This window comes from Pyxicephalus adspersus, chromosome 3, assembly GCF_032062135.1.
Source record: "Pyxicephalus adspersus chromosome 3, UCB_Pads_2.0, whole genome shotgun sequence".
Classification (NCBI taxonomy): domain Eukaryota; kingdom Metazoa; phylum Chordata; class Amphibia; order Anura; family Pyxicephalidae; genus Pyxicephalus; species Pyxicephalus adspersus.
In genome coordinates this window covers 71,901,621-71,916,215 of record NC_092860.1, presented here as the reverse complement: position 1 = coordinate 71,916,215, position 14,595 = coordinate 71,901,621, and the positions used below count along the sequence as shown (strand labels likewise).

The 14,595-nt window shown below is 36.0% G+C and overlaps 1 protein-coding gene across 7 annotated transcripts in view; it reads right to left on the bottom strand.

Moving 5' to 3' along the window:
- Nucleotides 1-14,595, bottom strand: part of ADAMTS10 (ADAM metallopeptidase with thrombospondin type 1 motif 10) — a 76,904-nt gene that overhangs the window by 21,402 nt on the left and 40,907 nt on the right. For all 7 annotated transcript variants that reach the window (XM_072405159.1, XM_072405158.1, XM_072405157.1 and 4 more), the window contains 8 exons: nt 14,022-14,161; nt 13,579-13,622; nt 13,334-13,439; nt 9,107-9,253; nt 4,664-4,805; nt 2,180-2,287; nt 448-593; nt 237-300 (listed from right to left, as the gene is read on the bottom strand). In XM_072405159.1, the coding sequence (XP_072261260.1) occupies nt 237-300; nt 448-593; nt 2,180-2,287; nt 4,664-4,805; nt 9,107-9,253; nt 13,334-13,439; nt 13,579-13,622; nt 14,022-14,161 (897 nt within the window). The remainder of the gene's footprint in view (nt 1-236; nt 301-447; nt 594-2,179; nt 2,288-4,663; nt 4,806-9,106; nt 9,254-13,333; nt 13,440-13,578; nt 13,623-14,021; nt 14,162-14,595) is intronic.

The window sequence follows — 14,595 nt, the reverse complement described above, 5'->3', positions numbered from 1 at the left end:
CTGCAGGTGCTGGTTCTTGAAGAATAAACACTGTAGTGTGAGGGACAGAACAACTGGCAAGGACCCAGTCGCCAGGAGCTGCGTGGGTTTGCTTGATCCCGAGGCAGGTCTGAACCTAGCCTTAGTCTGCAAGATGCTTTGCCTACATGTTTTAGAGTAAGAACAGTAATCGTGTTTAAATCCACAAACATACACATGCCATGTGCACATATACACTTTGCATTATCAGTACTCACATCAATATTGCAAGATCTATACCTCTTCCTTTCTCCAAGACAATATTTTCCTCCAATAGTTGGCCTAAAGCCCACAACAGAAATTAAAAAAGTTATAACTGCTTGTTACAGATAAGTTAGTCATTAAGCAAAACAGCCAGGAATGCAGAATGTAACTTAAGCAATTGACACAGCAAATAGGTTTAGAAAATAAAATCGGAAAGCAACCTACCTAGGACTGTCACAATGTCTTACAGATGATGACACACCTCCTCCACAGGTCCTGCTACATTCTCCCCAGGAAGACCAGGGTCCCCAAGCTCCATCAACCCCTTCAGGCCGAGTCCCAAAAGGAACACATTCCCTTTTATAGCACCACTAAAAATTAAAAACGGTAATGTTGAGATTGTCTTTCACCTAAAGCAATTATTTTGGATGTAAAGTGGTCCCTCTGCATTTTCATTAAAAACTAAAGTTAAGAAATGTGTATGAAACCTGAACATTTTTTCTGAATATTTGAAGGAATGGCTACTAAAATGTGTTCTAAACTTCTTTCTAGTCTGGGGTGAACAACTCATTATTCAATAATAACTGAAGGTCCTTGAGACGGATTCAGCATCATGCATTAATATTATGGCATGGTCATGTGTATGGCATGGTCATGGTCATGCATAACATTAAGGAAAATGTTTTTTCACCATCAGAGCTGTATTTCGATTTCTTGCAAACTTATGCGCATCTTAATAATGATGAGTTTTGTGCAAGAGTCTTATTTTAGCAAAAAAACAAATGCTAGAATGAACTACTGATGGAAGCTTCCTTATATGCAGGCTACTTTTTAACTGAATAGATAACCAAACAAGAGAAAGGAGAAATGGCTTCATATTTTGTGACCTACAAGATACAAAACATCTACTGCACATCATTTTCCCTATAGTACTTCTTTTTATTCAGCCACAAACCAAAATTATTAACATCTGTAAATTATAAGGCATTCCAAGGCACTGGACTAGAAGTGCAAATTGGGTAAATACAGCACTCCTCAACATCTCAACACCTCAAAATCTTAAATGAGTGTAAAGTTGCTGGCACAGCCCTTATAAATAGTGTAAATTTAATGTGATTAAACTATGAACAGAATTGCGGTAGAGTACATTGGAGAGAGTTCACAGAATGGATTGCGCATCAGCTTAGCATGTCATTTGGCAAGGTGTGTTGGGGTGAATTTAATGAATGAATGAAACTGCATTACAACAAAGCATATAAATAAATATATTAGGTTTTAATAAAGAATTTCAGGGTAGAGGTATACAGCCAAAGTTAGAGGGAGTATAAGTAATAAAATAGTAAAAACTTTTTTTATAGGGATAGAGACGTGAAGGATAACTATAACATCAGGCTTTACTTTCTGTTAAAACATTTCCCCCCTTTCTCTATTCTGTCACAATGGATAATGACCACGCAGGAAGTAAAAACTTCAATGGTTAACTAAAGCAGAGAGGGTTAGAACCTCTTTGAACTTTATATTGCTGCTTGTGTTCACTGTTTCTGTTGATTTTGAAGTTCCCCTCTGCCTCCCCCACCTATTGAAAATCATATTACTAGCACAGTAAGTGAATTAAAATCTTTCAAATAGAGCCCTAGATAGCAGTAAATATCTGAGAAAGGTCTAAAAACGAAAATACAGTATAATGTTTCTGCTGGTTTTAGACTTCAAATATATGTAATAAGCGGATATACATACATGACAATAGGGAAATTCAATAAATCTTTTTCAAATGCAAATCTAGAACACTATAAACATATAAGCATATATACTGGGTATTTCAGGAGTGTTGTCAGATTGTATTACAGGTATGCACTCTAATAAAATCGTGTATCACTCTTTTGGGTGTGCTACATGTGCTTCTGTGCTGTTATGCTGTAACTTGTTATTTGTAATCCCTCTGATTAATATTTCTTACCCCCTTGTCAATTGTATTAGTTTGACAGATGGTCCCTTCAGCAGCTGGAATGCTGTTAGTGATGCAGCGGCCAGTTTTACTTAAACACCAAAGTTCACTGCAAACCTCCTGAAAAGAGAAAGCATGATTCATTAAGATATATTGCAGCCAGTATGTTTTCAAATGCAAAGTCTAAAGTTCATTTTTAATAAAGTATAACTCAAGGTCGAATTCTAAACTAAATTGTTTCTGCTGTGATATTTGTGCCTTTTTTTAAATTAGCATTTATCCCTTGTGAATTGTGGGGCAGCACGGTTGGCTCAGTGGTTAGCCCTTGCAGCATTAGTTCACAGATTTGTATCCCGACCAGGACACTATCTGCATGGAGTTTGTATGTTCTCCTTGTGTCTTTGTGGGTTTCCTCCCACATCCCGAAAACATGCAGTTAGGTTTATCAGCTTTCTATCAAAAAAAATTGTCCTTGGAGTACATTAATGATATATGATTATGGTAGGGACCTTAGATTGTGAGCCACTTTGAGGGATAGTTAGTGACATGACAATGAACTTTGTGAAGTGTTGCGTAATAAGTCGGGGCTATATAAATACTAGGTAATAATATTTCCTATTTTATATATCCCTAAAATAGTGTGGCTTCAGCGTGCCCTTTCTTGATGGTAAAGATTTTCTACTCCCTTGACCTCCTCTAATGGTAACCACACGCACTGCTGTCAGTCCTGTCCATTCTGCATAATTATTTATTCTCTGTTTTTGTAACGTTAACAAAATACGTAAAATATTTATGTTTTTAAACGTCATAGTATTTTTCATTCTATTTCACTTTTAAAGCTGATGACAAAGAATATGTCATGATTTGATGAGTGATGAGTGATCCTGCAAACCGGAAATTAATTTCTTAAAAGTAAGTTGCTATTTGCTAGCAAATGTTTTCAATCCTGGACCAGATCCATTCCAGGTTTTCTAGATCACCCAGCTTCACCACTGAAAGTGTATCCTCTCCAGCCTTGGAGAGCCTTAATAAATCAGGCTCATAGGGTCTGTAATTAAAATGGAGCTTATTTTGTTTCTTTAGAGGACATCAACAATGAGTTACTGAATATGAATACTGAATATGTGAGATGTTTTAAATTACCCAAATTTTATAAACGGTTTACAAACACCAGAGGGAAGAATTGGAGCAATTGATTATAACAAAATATTCCACTACTGTAGGGTTTTGAGTTTATAGGAATGCTAACCTGTATTTAAGCTGATGTTTTTAAGCATCTCTGATGTCTTTGTCTTATTTTTTTCTTTATGAGAAACATCACAATGTGTGTTCTATTAGGATGACATTATCCATTTTAAAGAAATGTGCATTTCATATCCATACTCTGGATAGTTTTGTTAAGACCTCATTCTGCTTTATGGTGAGCTATATGTAAATAAATTATTATTAAAATTAATATATTATATATATTATGTATAATTTAGATTTATTAGTGCTAATGCACTGACAGGTTCTCTGCTCGTGATGTAGATTAACACAGTGGTTGGTTAACTAAAGCAGTTTAGGCTGTTCACTTAGCAAAGTAAATAAGCCCTTGCAAGAGATCATTTACGTAGCTTACACACAGTAACAATTTATTTTGCAAACAATATCCAATCACATGCAAGGATAGCGGACCTAAACTCAACATTTTTACTGTACATAAATGGGTCCTTATAATCCTTATATGTAAAGAGGTAGGTATGGCGTTACGCCCATACCTATGTAACGCATCTCGGGAGGCTCTGGCAATTTTTTCACTAAGGGGAAAGAGATGCTGATCCATGCACATTGAGATCGGCTCTCTTTTTGCCCCCTTTACAGGGGGCTAAATCAACCGATCTCACACCTGCACAGTGCCAGATCTGGTGACGTAACAAGACGACCGGAAAAGAAGACGGAAGATGGTGGCACCTGGCACTTCCTTATCAGTAGGACAGCGCAGGACCGGGTCGAGGGAAGATCCAGCGCCATCGAGGGATTTGCTGGATTAAAGGTAAGTGTGATTTTTTATTTTCAGTTTAGTTCCTTTATCTAAGCTAAACATCTTGTTCATTGCAGTGCGGTAACTCATTTTACTAAGTAAACAGCCTAAACTCCTTAAGTAAATCAGTCCCATAATGTGCAATCTTCCCTTATTCCCAAAATAGATTTTGTGACTCAGCGTCTTTGCTTTTGGTCCTGTGGTTTCTCATGGGATGCAAAATGATTATCCCATTTCACTGAGAATAAATGCACAAACATCTAGTTTTCTAGTCACATGGTCAATACTAAAAGGAACCCGGGCAATGTTTTCTCCAGGAAAGGGATTTCAGCCCTTTATTTTTTCTTTCCCAGCAAGACTGCTGACAAATTAACATTTGAGTTAAGGTCCGTTTTAAATCTTATGTCACACACCAAGAATTTCCTAATTTCTTTTTTCATAAACTGGCAAGACAAAATAGGAAGGGACTCTACCCCGTATTTACACTGGCGAGATTTAATTCCATGCTGGAAACGGCACTGATCATCTGCATCATAGGCCTGTCCAGGAGCTTGTGTTGGATAAATAAAATCCTGACGTGGGGGAGCATTATTTAGGCAGAGACCCAGGCCTGAGCTGTGGAGAGAAGAGAGGAAGTCTGCATTAGTATTTTTTTTTTTCAGAAACTTTCTCAAGAAATAAAATAATTTTTTTTATAGTGCTTTTAACTAAAGTCTAATTTAAAAGAAGTAATTATTACTATTTAGCACAGTTGCCTACTTTGCTTGAACGAGTCCAGCTGTTAAAGGATTTGAAAGTTTTGTAGTGACATGGAAAGCACTCATTAAGTGATGTTAGCTGAGCCGAGCTACTTTCTGTTTTTTTGCTGTGCTGTACTGGGTACACACACAAAAAATTTACTCTACCAATTCACATGACAGAGGAGTGTTAGGAAGACAATTTGCTTTGCAATGTGAAGAGATTAAAAGACAATTATGTTAATTATGTTGCCAGCAGTACCACATCTTGCCATAAACAAATACATCTGTCATTTTTATCCTATATGGGCAATACAGTTATTTGTGTACAACATAATGGAATTTTTGAAAAACTCACAGACTGCATTAAAATAATATTTTTAAGTCCACTGACACAGAAAAGCCTAAATATTTGGGTTACATTGCTGTTTAAAGGGGGATTGTCACAACAACTTCAGTGCTCTGCCATTTTCAGCAGCTCTGCCTCCTGTCATCACACTGTCACTAGTTGCAGAGCTGTGTAAGGAGGGCCACCAGTGCTCCCACTGCCTGCACTTCTGCCTCCTGTCATCTGCAGCCCTCAACTTGCTAGCTATGGACTGGCACAGATTCACAGCCCATTGCTTGGGGACCTCTGCTGTAGAATAGTGTGGTCCCCTCACAATATGTTTACAGAGGTTTCTACGTACCCACCAATTGGTCCAAATGTACATGTTACTTCTAAATTTCTAAATATTTCAAGGCATCAGGACTGCAGACATCACTTCTGTCTCCTATCCTAGGCCATCCACAATTTTTACAATACATCTGATTGAACGTCAAGCACAACTCTGCAGCTGGAGCATTCACTTCCGGCATTGGATGCCTGGCGAGCTCTGCAACTGCAGAAAATGCATGTTTTTCTTTCCATTCCTGCACCACACCAGTTTGTATGTTCTCTATCAGATTTCAAGTTACTCTGTTTAGGAGAGGGACTGTTACGGGTACGCTGTCTTATGCTTATCAATTAATGTTGGCTGGATGAACCTCATTGAGGTTGCCCTTTGTTACCAAATGGGAAAGGGACCTTTTCACCTTTCACGTTTTCACCTGAGCAGCTGAACCAACTCCTGTATTTTGGCCATAAAGCTTCAATTAGTAATTCTTTTTAAAAACTGAATTACAAAATACTTAAGAGGTGGTATGGGGTTCCGAATGTTCTTGTGAAAAAGTACCCACAAACAGATGGGGCCTGTTGGAGATGCCTGAGCAGTCCCAGTTGTCTACTCCATATATTTTGGGAGTGTCCAGTGTTAGCTCCCTTCTGGTCCAAGGTAAAGGACATTAGCCATAATTTACCAGATGTTTCCATCCACAATAGGACAGAGCTGGCATTATCTGCATATTTCCACTTTTTCTAAGAAAAAGTATCACAACTCTCTACTTAAACATATGCTTAATGCTCCAAAGGTGCGTATTCCAGTACTCTGGAAACATACTTCCCCTCCAATTGTGTCACAATGGTTTTGCAGAATAAATGATATTATGACCATGGAGGATCTAATTACCTCACAAGATGGGAGAACTGAAAAATCTAAAAGGACGTGGTTTTATTGGATTCAGTATACTACTACTTGGGAATATTTATCCCTAATGTGCACAAATAATGAAGAAGAATTTTTTTGATTACTTACTTTTACCCACCAATATATAAGAATCTACTCCTGTACTGTGGAATAGGATGTGGTGCCTTCCCGCTGCTCTTGTTTTTCCCCTCCTTTATCCATACTCGCTTTCAAACCCTAGCATTTTTTATACCTTCCCCTATTTCTACCCTCCCTTTTTTTACATATTGAAAATGTTTCTCAGTGATCTGTTACTGAAATGTTTATTTTCGGTATGTGGTTACACTATTGTGTTTATTGAAACTGTTGATATATACATACTTTGCTTATACTGTGTTATGTACATTTTACTAAATAAAAAATCTTGGAATTATCTTGGAATAAGCTACTGTTTCTTTGCCACAATGCAATCCCTTAAAATTTTGATAGTGGAATCCAAAGGTGTCACCAAAGAAATATTGTCCCTGTATCGGGAATTCATGAGAGTAAAAATTTATTTATGAGATATGGGATAACTTTTTAGACATTAGGAATTTTACCTTAGTGGAGATTTGCTCATTGCTCATGCTGGCCCCTCGACAAGGAAAAGTTGCAATATGTCTACATCACATACATTAATAAGAAGAGTCTCCGGAGTATATGTGACTTTGGCTGGTCAATGAACATATTTGTTTAACACGGGTCTTTCATGGACCTTATTATTTGGCACATTATAAAGGGTTTAAAGTTTTCATTTTTTTCTTTCTGAAAAATGTCTTTAATGAAGAAAACTAGAATTTTTACCTTTTGGGCCCCCACCTCTAAATATATTATCCTAATAAACATGTTTTCTATTACAGTATCATCCAGAAATCACCCCAACCACATATCATGGTTGCTTTTTGCATTGACAGGGCAAGCCAGTTATATGTCATATGCTTTAATTCTTTTTTTATTTCCCTTCTTAAAGCACACTTTGTTACATACCAGCCAGAACTGTACAGTACTGCGCCTTAGTGGAGAGAATGTTCCCACCCACTCCACCACCTGTTTTATTACTTAATTTGTTGGCAGCAGGCCTTCTTTACAGGCCTAACAGTAAAGGCATTTGCTACAAAATGCTCAGGTACCTGAACCTAGTAACCACTTGTGAGCATCAGCAATCTATCATTTGTTTTGTAGGAAGGGGATGTAAAAAAAAGTTGATTTTTTTTCTTTTACAAGAAACACGCTGTTTGCTGCATAGATACAAAATAAACTAAGCTAAAAACACCAACGTCCATTTACTTCTCACACAATTTAGCAGTTATGGTCAAAACAAAGGCACAACACAACTCTTTGAGCGGCTGTTGCCAACTTTGCTTCACAGTTGTAAAAATAAACATCCTACCTGGACCCACAAAGGAAGTCAGATTGAATTCTCTGGAACGAAATGTTTCCATATTATCCCCAAGCAACTGTAACTGTAGATACTATTAGCTACATAGAAGTCATCCAGTCTTTTTGTAATTTTTTTATATTTTTTAATTTCTGGCAGTGCAGTGTGGGATTTATTCCATAAAAAAATATATACCTTAAAATAATTAACATATTACAAGACGTCATGCTTACAAGGAGGTAGTTTTATTGTTCCAAGATTCTCCCCTTTTTAAAGACTATTTCAGCAGGTAGATCAGTGTGTGGTACATAGTAAAATGTAAAACTTACATAGTGGTCATCTATTGTATACACTGTTTAATGTATATATTGTATAGTGTAAGTCTATGTATATACATCAGATGATTCTCGTGCGATTATCGCTTTAGGGCTAGTATCAGACAAGAATCTAACGCGTCTACAGCAGCCGTCTAACATCGTTCAGGGGATCTGTCCTGGCAGATCCACGATCGACAAACGACCACAATGCAAGTGAAGGGGAGAGAGTGCAGCAGGGTGCCGCTGGTTTGTTCTCCCCCCTCCCCTCTCCATAGAGCAGAACAGCACTGTATGTAAAGCACTCGTTCCTGCATCTTCCAGTCTTCTGTCTTTGGAACAGAACTTTCAACAAAATTCAAATGTGTGAACGTAGCTTTAGACTGTTTTCAATGCTGACTGCAATTTAGGTATTCTGAAAATAGGGGCCAATATAAATAAAAGCAGTAAATGTGCTCTAGCCCCTCTCACCCTTGGACTTGGCTCATAGAGGACTTACTAATCGATAGTTATGCCTGGAAGGAGGTGGAACTGTTTAATGGTTGCATACCAAAGCACCTCAGAGTTTGGAGGGCCCAGGGACTTTTTAAAAAGTATTACTACCTGGAGGTAATTAGTATAAGGCATATGGCTATATGACAGCCACTTTGAAAATTTGTATAAGTAGAGCTGCAAAGCATTCAGTGCATCATATACCCAATGCATCATTAAGTCAGGTATATTGCAAATTTTTTAGAAAACTAATAATCACTCACTTGTTTGCTCTCTTTTTAAAGCTAATAAAATAACCATGTATTTAGCAGAGATTCTTTTTCCATCCATTCATCCATAAGATAAGTTGGAAGTAAAAAAAAAAGGTAAAACAGTGTTAAACTGTATACAGACAGTACTTAGAGTAACTTACTCCAGGAAGCTGGTGATGTAGTCCCTGCTACAAGCTGACCACACAAATGGATTAGTCTTCATGGTAATGTGAGCTGCCATAAGCTTTGCCGTCTCTTGACCTCTGGATCCGCAACCATTGCCAATACCATCATGGTTCATGCCAAAACTAAAAGAAGAAAATGTTTGATTTAGGGGTCTGTTTGGAAAACTCATGGATCTGGAAGATTCTCCATTAGAGAATACTTGATGAATGTCAGACACACTGCTTTATAAATCGACTCCTATTTTGTTTTGTAACTAAGAAACCCTGTATTCAGAAAACACTAGGTTGTGAGACAAATAGGTTTATTTAAAATATTTGTATAATGGAATGTCTATATATTCTGATTAGTGGTTTGCATTTCTTATGTGATAATTTTAATAGTTTTTACTTGCTTGATCATGAAAACTTTATCTACACATAACAGAATTTTTTTAATCATATGAAAATACAAATTTTTTTGTACATTTTCATTTGTACATTGTACATTTTCTGCATTTTACTGATTTTAAACAGACAAGTAATATATTGCAGACTGGACAAGTGATGTCCCTTCTGCAATAAAATAACCTACCTGATAACATTTATTTTAATTACACTCACCTCTCCTCTTTCCAGCACGGATGCCACCATCTTCACCCAGTCTTCTTCCAGATGCCTGATCTTCAGCCATCTTTATTGGTCAGGCCAGAATGATGTAACTCCTGCACATGCATGCAGAAGATCATTCAGTCCTGGCAGTCCCAGGGGATACTCAGCATATTCTGGGGTCATACGCTGAGCAGCGTCCAAAAAAAGTAAAAGATAGCAAAAGGCAGACAAGTATGTGTTATATCAGAAGGGACAATACCTGTCCCTTCCACAATAAAAATCCTGTCTGATCACAATTTTAATTAGTTCCTCTTTAAGGTATAAAATCATGTGAAACTTCTGGATAATTTAAGATTCCTTTAGTAAATCGACCTTCGGTCTACAACCTCCCTGGGGCAGTGGGAGTGGTGAATACATGGATGTGGTTGTATAATGCATGTGTTTTAGAAATGTCTCATGACTTTAGTCATTTCTGACCACACAGGACTTTTTCACAATTTTAAAGGCTATTTGATTTTTTTTAAGGATTGAAACATTTCTTGGAAAAGAAGAAAACATTGTTTTGCAGCTGGTATTTTAAACAAAAAAAATAACCTGCTTGCAGAAGTTTCAGAACAATTTTACCCTCTTTTATAGTCTATGACAATGTTTGCAAAGTGATCTTTAGGTAACATTACAGGAAAGGACATCAAAAATGTTTGTAAAATGCAGCATTATGCTAAAAGAACATTTTGCAAGCATGCTTGTCCATTATGGTTAGAATTCTATATTCATTACATGAATATTCTTTAATGAAATGAGTTGAGGTTTTTGTATATAATAAACTATAATTAAAATTAAAACCGAGACAAATTTGTTGTTATTTTACTCAATGTGGTTGCAACTAACATTACCTGGACCCCTGTTCTCTCTACTTTACTATATAGAGAAAGAAAACACACTTTTTTCCTGTTTGCAATAATTTTTCAACTATTACCTTCACTTAGAGAAATGTAATTGGCTAGATACTCTCTTCTGGAGCCTTTTTCTTGACCTAACATTATAGCCAACTAGAACCCGGGGGTGGCTTAACAACAAAGTAAGAAAGGTACATCACTGGGAAGGCATTTTGTATACTGCAGGTTTGGTTAAGACAGTGAATAAGGTTGCCGTGATATGAAAAGATTGCAGTAACGCAAAGAAGATCTAAGACATGTGCTGTGGTTGCCAAGGTTTAATGGCAGCACTAATCCTAATAGCACTAGTGTGAACACGTTTGTCTTCTGTATGGCTGGAATAGCTTTTATAAACGAATTTTATAAAGTTTATGAAATAAAACATTCTAATTATCACAACTAAATGATGAAAAAAATGATGAAAATGCTAAATATTTCCAGCTGTTTGCAGGAATGTCTGATGAGCTTCATGTCTAGCCAAGCAGCTCTCTAAGTTCCAATATGCTAACCTGGTTATAATATAAAAAAATGACAGTTTTTAAAAGATCTCTGCTACACATGAAGAAGTGAGATTTTCAAGTCAATGTTGTATGCTCTCGGGCATGTGCAGAAGGGCATTTTCCTTCACCAAGGGGAAAGAGATGCCCATCTCATGTATGTGCAGTGATCTGCATTCTTTTTTTCCCTTTTACACCGGGCTACGTCACTCGATCCTGCACCTGCACAGTGTATGTGAAGGTTCATAATGCAACTTACCTGCCTGATTTTTCCTGAAATTTTGCTTAATGTTATCTTTAGTTCCCAGGGAAACAGCATTTCCCTTTGTTTTCCTGGCATTGTGTGCCAGAAAGATGGCTGGAGATCATCCAGAAAAAAAATAGAAAGAAGATGGAGGCGCCAGGTGCTGGAACGCAGATAGGAGAGTTGGCCAGGTTTACTTCTGCTTTAAAAACAATTCAGTCAAGTCAATCTGAAAGCACACCTTTGTCTGGAGGAAAAAATAGCATGCACTCCCGAGGGCTACAGTATAATTTTCTACAAAATTATAATTGCGGCTTTCTTGCATCATCATTATACACATTTTATACAACATTTTATACAACATTTTTTTAAATGTTTACCCTTATATTACTATTTGCAATCCCTAGTAACCACTCCAAGGCTGTCCAAGGCTGTCTCATATTTGACCAGCATCACCAACTTTTTTCATTTGATTTTTCACTCCAGCAATTAACTGTGAGTACATCTTCATTAATCTCCAATACCACTTAATATTTGTACCAACATCACAGAATTAATTCATCATCATTCCTTCAACCTCATATTATCATTATATTTATTACCTCATTTTATTGTTCAACACTTAGTATATACATTGGGTACATTTTATGTTCAAATTTGTTACTGTTATACCTGTATATTGTATTCATACATATACTTCTATGTGCTCTACATAATGTCACTGGAATACCTACTAATGCTGTTACCATCGCACCTTCATTTGTTATTTTATTTTCATGTTCTATGCATTTAGAATGCTAATATACCTCATTTAAAATGTTTATACCTATTCTAAATATTCTAATATAATAATGAATAATAATAAATATACCTATTCACACCCTATATATGTATTGTATTATATTCTAATATTTAGAATGAATATACCTATTCAAACCCTATATATGTATTTTCTGTAAACAGTGTACTATTTGAAACTAATAAGTCCCGTAAAGAAACGTGTCAGGGTACGATATATTGCTTTTCTACATTCTATGACGTTCACAAACTCAGAGAGTTTGCTTTGTCTAGTCTAGTTAGTCCAAAAAGTTACCTCACCTTCCCAATATGGAAGCTAGGGGATGAACCACCTAACTATATGGTATATTACTATATGATATGTGTGTTGTATGCTATGAATATAACTCACTAAATATATATTAAATACAATTATTATTTTGCCTCTAAACCCCAGCCTTTCTCCCTTTTTCTCCTTTTTCCGCCTGCTCTATGCAAATCTAACCAGTTTTGGGCTATTCATATACTATATCCATTGAACATACAAGGGCATACATACCAAATTAAAAAACATGAAGCTTGCAAATGCCAGCTGATAGATAGGAAAGGTGCAAGTATTTATACATATCCAGTGCTAAATATTGTATGCTACCCAACTTCAAATAACCAGGTTATTCTTGCTATTGTGTCTAATATTAACATTCCTATGCAAAAATGTTCCATTTGGCTAAAACAATATTTTTTTCTATTGGTGTAGATGGAGTAGCAAGAGAAATTACACAGTTTAGTTTTATGTATAAAAGTATGGAACACCATATTTAGGTCAATATTTCTGAAGCACTCCTATAATAATAAGACCAATTTAGTTTTTTTAAATAAAAAAAATGGGTCTCTTATTAATGTTTCTCAAATGTTCTGTATAGTTTCAAATAGTTTCAACCAGACAGGTTCCCTAACTGCAAAATGGTACTGACTAGCTGCAGCTTTTCTTTCCCAATAAATAATAATGTTTTTTTGACTATTATGCAGGTAAAGAGACTTCTATGTACAGTAAATTGCTACTGTCTTTAATTACTACAGAAAATATTAATTTCAATTAGTAACAATAAACTAAAGGATGCTAGATTTTGGAGGATGGAAAGTGTACATGGAACTCACTCACGTGTGTCCCACCTCGTGAGCAATGGTGAAGGCTGTTGCTAGGCCGATATCTTCATTTATACTACAGCTTCTCTCTCTTTCACACATGCCACCCACTGGTGCTAAACCTAAAGAATAATGGAGAAATCAAAACAGTTTTATCACAGATCTGGAATTATCTTTAGTTACACATGCTTAAAAAGGAGTATATGTATATATATAGTAAATATTCATTCAATTAGGAATATAAAACAGATAGCTTCTTACCTAATGTACCACATGGCTTGTTTTTGTAAATGCAAATATCATATCTGCAAAAAAAAAAAAAAAGAAATAATAATCCTTATAATGCATTTAGATTTGTATTATTACCTCAAGGAATACCTGCAATAGTTTACCGTTTTGTGGGGACTGCTGATTACACACAAGAAATGCACAATAGTTTGCAGACATTTATGATTGTTCTATTTGAAAATAGGATTCCAAATAATGTAGTGTTATTAGCAATGCAAAATAAGAAACATTATTGACATCATTCCTTTAGACCACTGCAATGGCAATTATTATCTAAACTTAGGCCATAGCTATTACAGCTGTTTCATCTTCATTTACTGACTCCCACATTTTACCCAAGGCTCAAATGCAATTATACCTTCCAGAACACTTAAACAAAAGCATATATTTGCATTTGCTATTATTGTTTTGATTACCTGGTTATCAAGACAGCAGTGTCATGGTCAGCTATGCCACTCTCTGTGATTGCATTACCATTCCGATTTACAATGGACTTTTGCCATCTGCAGAAGCTGTCAAGAGACTTTCCTGCGTGGTGGTTGATTTCTAGATTGGGCTGAAGACAACAATAATATTATAATAATGTCAATCCATTTTGTTACATTAAGGATGCTAATATATTATGGCATTCATTTTCAAGGAAAGCTGCATTAACCTACAGTATATCAATGACTAAACTTAATTTTTGCATTTACCAAAGGCATTGGCTTCATATAGTTTAATAATAGTTATAAGGTTTAATAATTAATAAAATATGTTGGTGGAGCACTGGGTTGAGATTTCAATAGATATTTAAATCTGTCACCAAGTTAATTAGTTAGTAAGTTAGGATGTAGCTTTCTAAGATCTAATGGATTTTAGGAGGAAGTCCACATATTAAAAGCAGTAGGTTTGGTAGAGTGAGAAAAGCACTATGCATGAGGTTCAGCTTTTAGTTTTGATGAAGATAAAAAGGACAAACAGATGTTTGTTGAACCTCAATCAAGAAAA